Here is an 8693-nt window from a genome sequence, read left to right as displayed (position 1 = left end):
TCTTCGGAAGCCTTTAAATTAAACATTTCTTTCTGTGAAAGTAAAAACATTCACTTAGTGCTACTTTTGAAGTGCCCAGTTAGCAGTTGGAAGATTGTTTGGTGATTAATCAGTAAACTGAGTAATTTTTGACTCCTTTTGATGATTCTAAAATGATCCCGATATATGATTGAAAACTGAATATTTGAAAAACAATAACAAAATGTATAGCAATCATAAATTGATCATCCTGGTGTTTAAAATATGATGGTTTTAAAACTTATTTTGTGGTCATATTTCAAGCAGTTGGAAGATCTAAAATTGTTCCTTATGTAATTGTTTTTGTTTGTAATGAAACAGCAACACTTACACTTAAAAATTACTCAAAAACAATTCAAAAATTAGTCGAAACTGATTAGAAATGGGGCTCATAAAATACTCTTTTGGAAGAGTTGATTTAATTCTCATTTCGTTTATAAAATTAAATGTATAACTATTTGAATTTGCGTGATATTTATAAAGTCGATTTTCTGTCAAGGAAATTGAATTATTTTTATGCTTTAATTATAATAATTGTCTGTCTTTAATGATCTTCTACGGAAGATACTTGGGCGACTAATCACTAAACTAACTCTAAATAATTCCAATTAATGTTTAAAATCTGATTTATTTGAAAAACTACCAAAATGTATACCAATCCAGGTGTTTGAAATATGATTGTTTATAAATTTTGTTTGTAATTACCCTGCCAGCAATTTTGTAGTCGACTACGAGAAAAATTCACATCTAGTTTACTTTTACAGACTGACTATGTAATGTAGAGCTGTCCCGAAATTTGGTATTTGTTAACGTAAGCAACCGACTTTTAAAGCTAGCTACAAGCTAACTATCATATAATGCAGAAGTACCCCAAAATTAGATGGAGAGCATTTTGTTTCGACATGTTTTCTGATGTTTCTTTATTATTTGGAATTTAGTTTTAGATTTTTGTCATTTTCTTCTATACATTGTGAAATTAGAGTCAGTAAATTGGAAAAATAAATTATAAAAGGTTAAATATTTGAAAACTCGGTCCCTAAATCCTAAATTCTGCTGATTGATACTATAAATATAATACATTAATAGTTAACATTACACATAACATTATTAAATTTATTTATATTTGGATCATGGATACCGGTGTTATTATTAGTTCCGCTACAGAAAACTGATGTCTATTAATTTTAACAAACTACTATCACGACTTGATAAAGCAGATCATATTACATAATTTTTCCAAATCTTAAAAAGGTGTATATTTCCACAGTATTTTCAACTACTTAGTGGATATAATGAACTTGAGCCATAAATAGCTTACAGAATAAGCACTGGAACTAATTTTTATTCAGAATTCTCTGTTTTTAACATGTTTGGATAAAAAAAAATAGTATTTTATTAAAGCGAAGTGTAAAGGCCCAAATAGACTACACAAACGGCTTGATAAACATACCAATATTTTACGTTTGTGCAAGCCTGTTGTGCAGAGTATGAGGGTGTTTCGTGTTTGTACAAATGCTTGCTGTTTGTTTGAACAAAAATTAAAAAAAATTTTATTTTTACACAAACATATTGAATTTTTGTCAAACCATTTGTATGGTTTATAATCATTTCTAAGAAAAATTGAGATCTGTATCCACTGTTGCCAGATTTGACGATATTCACTGTCAAAAATGGCCTGTTGACGATTTTACCTCTAAATTTGACGATTTTTTAAAATAGGATTTTTGTACTAATTTTAATACATTTTATCATTTTTCTATCTATAAAATTGATCAAATGATTTACGTAATAACGAACTCAAACATTTTTGAGAATTTCTCTTTTTTTGGGCTATCACTTCGGGGTTATTGGATCTAGAATAATTGGTAGTGGGAAGAAGGATAGAGGGAGTAGTGTTTTTGGAATTTGATTTAAAGGAGGAAATTTGTTTTGTATACGAATAATAGAAACATCTAATATACATACATTTACTAGAGATCATAACAAGTAAGTTTGCAAGAACTCAATGTAAAGTATTTTAAATCATATTTGCCAAATTAAACAGATAATAAACAAATGCATTCCTAATTCAGCTCCACACTATCAAACTTTTGTTGAGAAACTTTTTCTTAATTCTTTTTTGAAGTTTCCTTAATGTCCACACATAGAAACTTTTGTTTCAGAAACTACGTATTAATTGCATTGATTTGTTGTTGTACGAATGAGAAGAATAACAAAACAAAACAAGTTTCCGAGTACGAGAAACTCCGTACCGCGAGAGAGATGAATGATATTCTTTCTCTCTCACGCAAAATCAAAAGTTTCCCAAAAAAGTTTCCTAGTGTGGACCGGCAGTAAGCAAACTTAAAGTACAAGCAAACAAACAGAACTAAAATCTATCGAAATTGAAAAAAATTTGTCGATAGTTAAAATAATTACTATAAAATCGTAAAAATACCATCAAACATGTATATTATATAAATGAAAAATAGCTTTGTCGAATTAATGACGATTTCGAAAAATCAGTTGACGATTTTTTTCTCGAAATTTAACGATTTTACACCCAAATCATCTGGCAACTATGTCTATATCTTTGAAAGTCCACAAAAACGTGAGGAAATCGGTGTTTGTAGGAGCGATGTTTGTGTAGTGTGTGTGCGAAAGAAAAAAGTATGTTTGATAAGCCGCTTGTGTAGTCTATTTGGGCCTTAATTTAGATAACTAATAGTTAAATAAATTTTACATATATTTAATTAAAATGTAATTAATTAATACAGTAGGTAATACAAAAGAAAACAATTAGTTGACTTTTCGGCAACTAACTTTAAGTTAGTTAATAAACAGTTAACTTTAAGTTAATCTTTTTGTAACTAACTTTAAGTTAGTTGAAAAGTAATGCAGAGTCGGACAATTGATTACTGCATAGGACATCGCCATGTTAAAATAGTCAGTTGTCTCCATTGAAAATAATCCAATGATCAACCATAACTAGTTGATGAAAAATGCATTTAAAGTTAGTTGAGTTGCTTTCAGGGTATATTTCGCACAGTCGGAAGATCCAAAACCGTTTTCTGTTGTATTGTATTTGTCTGCAACAAACATAAAAATTACTCAGAAAAGACTCAAAAATGACTATAATATGATTCGGAAATATCCCTAATACGACCAGTTATTCGGCTCATTAATGACTTAAAAAAGATTAAAAAATTACTCGTAATTGATCAGAAGTGGGCTCATAAAAGACTCATTTAGAAGAGTCGCACGTAGGGTACCATTTTATCCCGACGAATGTATCATTTATGATCAGAAAATGAGCGCATGTATGATCATTTTAATCGTGCAGAAGAGTCATAAATGACTCGAATGTGATAAAAAATTTAAAAATGCTAGCTGGGTGGTGATAAATGTTATTCTTTTGGAAGTACTTCGTTTTATTTTTGCTGACTCATTTTTACTCCTTTTGATGACCTAAACGTAATTATTAAGTTGAGTGCTTAAAAAATGATTCGAAAATGATCCCGATATATGATTGAAAACTGATTATTTGAAAAACAATAACAAAATGTATAGCAATCATAAATTGATCATCCTGGTGTTTAAAATATGATGGTTTTTAAAACTTATTTTGTGATCATATTTCGAGCAGTTGGAAGATCAAAAATTGTTTCTTGTGAAATTGTTTTTGTTTGCAATGGAATAGCAACACTTACACTTAAAAATGACTCAAAAACGATTCAAAAATGAGTCGAAACTGATTAGAAAATGGGCTCAGAAAAGACTCTTTTAGAAGAGTTGGCAAAAAAGTTTGTGTGGCCTAAAATAAGTTGATATAATTCTCATTTCGTTTATAAAATTAAATGTATAAGTATTTCAATTTGTGTAATATTTATAAGGTCGATTTTCAGTCAAGGAAATTGAAATTATATTATGCTTTAATTATAATAATTTTATATGTTTAATGATCTTCTAAGGAAGATAGTTGGGTGACTACCAAGCTACCATTTTTTGAAATTTTTGATCACAATCGAGTCATGTATGATTCTTCTGCACGATTAAAATAGTCATTTATGCGCTCATTTTCTGATCATAAATGATACATTCGTCGGGAGAGAATGGTACCCTACCCGCGACTCTTCTAAACGAGTCTTTTATGAGCCCCACATCTGATCAGTTCTGACTCATTTTTTTAATCTTTTTTGAGTCATTAATGAGCGAATTACTGGTCGTTTTAGGGTTATTTTCGAATCATATTATAGTAATTTTTGAGTCTTTTCTGAGTAATTTTTATGTTTGTTACAGACAAATACAATACAACAGAAAACACTTTTTGATCTTCCGACTGCTCGAAATGTAACTACAAAATAAATTTATAAACAATCAAATTTCGAATACCTGGAAGACTTATTTGTGATTGCTGTACATTTTGATTGTTTTTCAAATAAATCAGATGTTAAATATTAATTGGAATTATTAAGACTTAGTTTAGTGATTACCCATCCAGCATTTGGATGATTAATCAGTAAACTGAGTCATTTTTGACTCCTTTTGATGACCTAAAAATGATTAATAAGATGAGCGCTTAAAAAATGACTCGAAAATAATCCAGATATATGATTTAAAACTAAATATTTGAAAAACAATAACAAAATGTATAGCAATTATAAATTGATCATCCTAGTGTTTAAAATATGATGGTTTTAAAACTTATTTTGTGGTCATATTTCAAGCAGTTGGAAGATCTAAAATTGTTCCTTATGTAATTGTTTCTGTTTGTAATGAAACAGCAACACTTACACTTAAAAATGACTCAAAAACGATTCAAAAATGAGTCGAAACTGATTAGAAATTGGGCTCAGAAAAGACTCTTTTAGAGTTAGCAAAACATTTTGTGTGACCTAAAATGAGTTGATATAATTCTCATTTCGTTTATAAAATTAAATGTATAATTATTTGATTTTGTGTGATATTTATAAAGTCGATTTTCTGTCAAGGAAATTGAAATTATATTATGCTTTAATTATAATAATTTTCTGTGTTTAATGAACACAGAAGATAGTTGGGCGACTATATACGGAATATAGTTGGGCGACTAATCACTAAACTAAGTCTAAATAATTCCAATTGGTGTTTAAAATCTGATTTATTTGAAAAACAATAACAAAATGTATACTAACCATAAATAGGTCATCCAGGTGTTTGAAATATGATTGTTTATAAATTAGTTTATAGTTATATTTCGCGCAGTCGGAAGATCAAAAACTGTTTTCTGTTGTATTATATTTGTCTGTAATAAACATAAAAATTGCTCAGAAAAGACTCAAAAATGACTATAATATGATTCGGAAATAACTCAAAAACGACCTGTTATTTGGCTCATTAATGACTCAAAAAAGATTCAAAAATGAGTCATAATTGATCAGAAATGACTTAGAGTCGCGGGTAGGGTACCATTTTCTCCCGACGAATGTATCATATATGATCAGAAAATGAGCGCATATATGATGTTATTAATGGGATTTCATACACTAGTGAATGAAAATATTAGTTAATTAATTTTTTTCGAAAGATATTTTATCTTAAAATATATTATCAACACGTATTTTTGTTATTTTTTTACGGAAAAGAAATAAGTATAGGATATACTTTTTTTCCTTTTCAATACGAAAATTTACAACTTTTCTTTTTTCAGTTTTAATTAAAATGAAATGTCAAAGAATAAAAAATATTTTTTTTTTCGTTTGTAAAATATAAATTATTTTCGGGGTTTTAAATACATTAAAAGTGTCGCATAAAATAATAAATATTAAGTTTAATTGATAAGAGAAACTATTAAGTGATAATATCCTCGCAATTTCGCGAAGACAATTTGAAGTTTTGTGAGTGCATTTAGTTCTCTCAAGTGTGTTTAATTCTCTCAGAACTCGTCTGTCTGAAGAGAATAAAAAATTCAAAAATACTTCCAATATTTTAATTGGTCACAAAAGGTATAATTAATACATAATAAATTTTCAATGTAAAATAATATTTGTATAGTTTTGGCCAAAAAACATGATAAGCCAGACCTTCGTGCTTCGTAGGAAGGGTATATATAGTTCATATAAGTTTGTCATTCCGTTTGTATTTTCTACAATGTAATTTTCCGACCCTATAAGGTATATATATTCTGGATCCTTATAACTAGCGGAGTCGATTAAGCCATGTCCGTCTGTGTGTTTTGCAGATCCTAGATATCGTCGAGGTCCAATCTTCAATAATTCTGTCAGACATGCTTTCGAAAAGTTTCGTATTTAAAATCAGCAAAATCCGTACATAAATAGCGGACATACGAGACAACCTCTGAAAATTTCATCAAAAAAAGACAATTTTTGAATGATTTGATAAATAAGCAACAACAACACTGCACAGTGGGGCAGAATCGAAATTTTTTGGAAATAAATCTGGCATTTCTAAACGGCAGATCCGATCGGTATAAAATTTGGCGTGAGCGTAGCCAAGGAGTATTCGAGTTTAAGTTTTGAAGATGAACCCCGCAGATGCCCCAGGGACGGCCCTGTGGCGTAGGGTACCTACGACATGTAAAATTTTTAAACTCGTGCCATTTTTTTATTTTTTATATTTTCTGAAAGCGCTCGACGAGATCTTGAAAAAACGTGCTTGGACATACTATCCACAGATATAACCAGATTTGTCAGAACTGACGTTTATAAAAAGCGATTATCAGCTGAGCTTACCCCCATAATATGAAAGAAAGAAAAAATATCACATATACGCACACTAATGTGAAAAAAATATCAACCATATACTACCTTTTTTAACATGTGTTCAAAAATAAATAAATAAATAAACACAAAATTTATTGAAAAATTTTCACAATTTTTTATTTTTTTTGTTTATTTATAAAAAAATAACAAAAATGAACTCCAACGAAGTTGTACCTTGTGGAAAAATGGTAAGTAATATCTGCAAATAAAGAAAAATACATTTTAATACGTTGTATTTGTAATAACATTAATTCTTTGTTTTTTTGCAAGAAATTTTTTAATATCTGGAAATTTTCTAATTGTTGGCTACTGACCTGGAAGCTAATGGACGAATTGGACCAAATCTCTCCTGGATCAGCGGTAAGTACCCTCAAGTGCCTGAAAATAAAACAAAAAAACAAAAATCATTATTAACAAAGTTTTTCTCTTTTCGTTTAAGGGTACACTATGGACAAAATTTTACAAATTTTGTCAAGGCTACTGACCTGAAGCTAATGGACGAATTGGACCAAATCTCTCCTGGATCAGCGGTAAGTACCCTTCAAGTGCCTGAAAATAAAACAAAAAAACAAAAATCATTATTAACAAAGTTTTTCTCTTTTCGTTTAAGGGTACACTATGGACAAAATTTTACAAATTTTGTCAAGGCTACTGACCTGAAGCTAATGGACGAATTGGACCAAATCTCTCCTGGATCAGCGGTAAGTACCCTCAAGTGCCTGAAAATAAAACAAAAAAACAAAAGTCATTATTAACAAAGTTTTTCTCTTTTCGTTTAAGGGTACACTACGGACAAAATTTTACAAATTTTGTCAAGGCTACTGACCTGAAGCTAATGGACGAATTGGACCAAACTTGCAAACTTACACAATAATCCAATTGGTAAAGATGATATTATCAAATGGGAATTAAAGACGGAAAGGCAAATTTTCAATTTACATTTTGGACATTCATTTTTCCCATTGAAATTGTAAAATGAAAATTCACTTTCCGGCTTTACTGGACACTTAAAAATTCAAACTCCTACCTTGTCGGATCCTTCGGAAAGAAAGCGGTGAAGATTCTCCCCTCCTGGACAATCCTTAACACATTTGCGGCTCCTGAAAAATAAAGAGAATATTAGAAAAAAATAAATTTAAAAATTTCCAAATGAAACTTACATGTTGCTGTTTTTTTGTTTTGTTTTTTTCTGCGGCCAATAAAAAATTACGAAACTCCAACTACTACTCTTAAATGACACAACAGAAATGAGGAATTTGCGCCGAAATCGCAATTTTGAAGCCAAAATTGACACCAATTTTGGCGCAAAAAGAAAGTTTTCCTCATTTTTTTCACAAATTTGTTTAAAAAAATTTACATTTCAATGTAAATAAACAATTTTTTATTTAACCCTCACAAAAAAAGAGATAGCTATACATATTATATTAATATTTGCTGTCTTCTTTTTATTTAAGGGTTAAATGAGTGATGCCACTTTGACAAGTTTTAGTGCATCTTTCCGTGGCCGTGTCGCCTCTGCTTACTTTGTGATACTATCTCTTATAATATCCGAGTTATAGGCATTTAAAAATTTAGTGATACAAAATTTACCATACCTTGGTCCGCCTTTTTTTGAATACCGGGCGTAATTTTGGACCAAATGGACTCAACAACAAAACAACAAAATTTCCAATAATATACAAAAAATTTCAATCAATATCATTTACAGATCCAAAAATATACGTTTTTTAATTTAAAAATTCAAAAAATTTTAAATTTTTGGCGTTTTTTGCCAAAAATGTGTCTTAACTCTTTTATTAATAAAATAAAATTTTCTTTAAGAACATATAACAATTTTATAGTTTTCTAAAAGGCATCTTTACGCAGAACGCTTTGGCGTAAAAAATTTGTCCTATTTTTTGAAAATGTTGCCACTGCGTCCTTCCGAATATGACC

The 8693-nt window shown here is 29.5% G+C and overlaps 1 protein-coding gene and 1 long non-coding RNA gene across 7 annotated transcripts; one reads left to right on the top strand and one right to left on the bottom strand.

Moving 5' to 3' along the window:
• The first annotated feature begins 6789 nt into the window (after positions 1-6789).
• LOC119608412 lies at positions 6790-7913 on the top strand. Of its 6 annotated transcripts, none has more exons than XM_037962828.1 (5): positions 6790-6946; positions 7029-7118; positions 7178-7288; positions 7369-7459; positions 7539-7913. In XM_037962828.1, the coding sequence occupies exons 1-4, from the start codon at positions 6911-6913 to the stop codon at positions 7411-7413; spliced, it is 282 nt and encodes a 93-aa protein (XP_037818756.1). In that variant the 5' UTR covers positions 6790-6910; the 3' UTR covers positions 7414-7459; positions 7539-7913. The 6 variants fall into 6 exon arrangements, 4 of the variants coding, with proteins under 4 accessions (XP_037818756.1, XP_037818755.1, XP_037818754.1 ...); XM_037962827.1 differs by having other exon boundaries at positions 7519-7913; XM_037962826.1 differs by having other exon boundaries at positions 7349-7459.
• On the bottom strand, positions 6850-8115 carry LOC119608413. Its single transcript, XR_005231817.1, has 5 exons — positions 7919-8115; positions 7786-7858; positions 7415-7477; positions 7073-7136; positions 6850-6957 (listed from the first exon to the last, which is right to left on the bottom strand). It is a non-coding gene; the product is annotated as an uncharacterized LOC119608413 (long non-coding RNA).
• Positions 8116-8693: the final 578 nt, after the last annotated feature.

This window comes from Lucilia sericata, unplaced genomic scaffold (genome assembly GCF_015586225.1).
Source record: "Lucilia sericata isolate MDLA Ls3-8-SP2 unplaced genomic scaffold, ASM1558622v1 Contig000832F_arrow, whole genome shotgun sequence".
In the NCBI taxonomy this organism is placed as follows: domain Eukaryota; kingdom Metazoa; phylum Arthropoda; class Insecta; order Diptera; family Calliphoridae; genus Lucilia; species Lucilia sericata.
The sequence above is the reverse complement of the archived record's forward strand: the minus strand, read 5'-3'. Positions and strand labels throughout refer to the sequence as shown.

Excerpts from the sequence above, each read along its gene's own strand:
- LOC119608412 (XM_037962825.1), top strand. The coding sequence starts at position 6,911 with ATGAACTCCAACGAAGTTGTACCTTGTGGAAAAATG. Across the intron at positions 6,947-7,028 it reads TTGTACCTTGTGGAAAAATG|AAATTTTTTAATATCTGGAA; the intron begins GTAAGTAATATC and ends TTTTTTTGCAAG. Across the intron at positions 7,460-7,518 it reads AAATCTCTCCTGGATCAGCG|TTTTTCTCTTTTCGTTTAAG; the intron begins GTAAGTACCCTC and ends TTATTAACAAAG.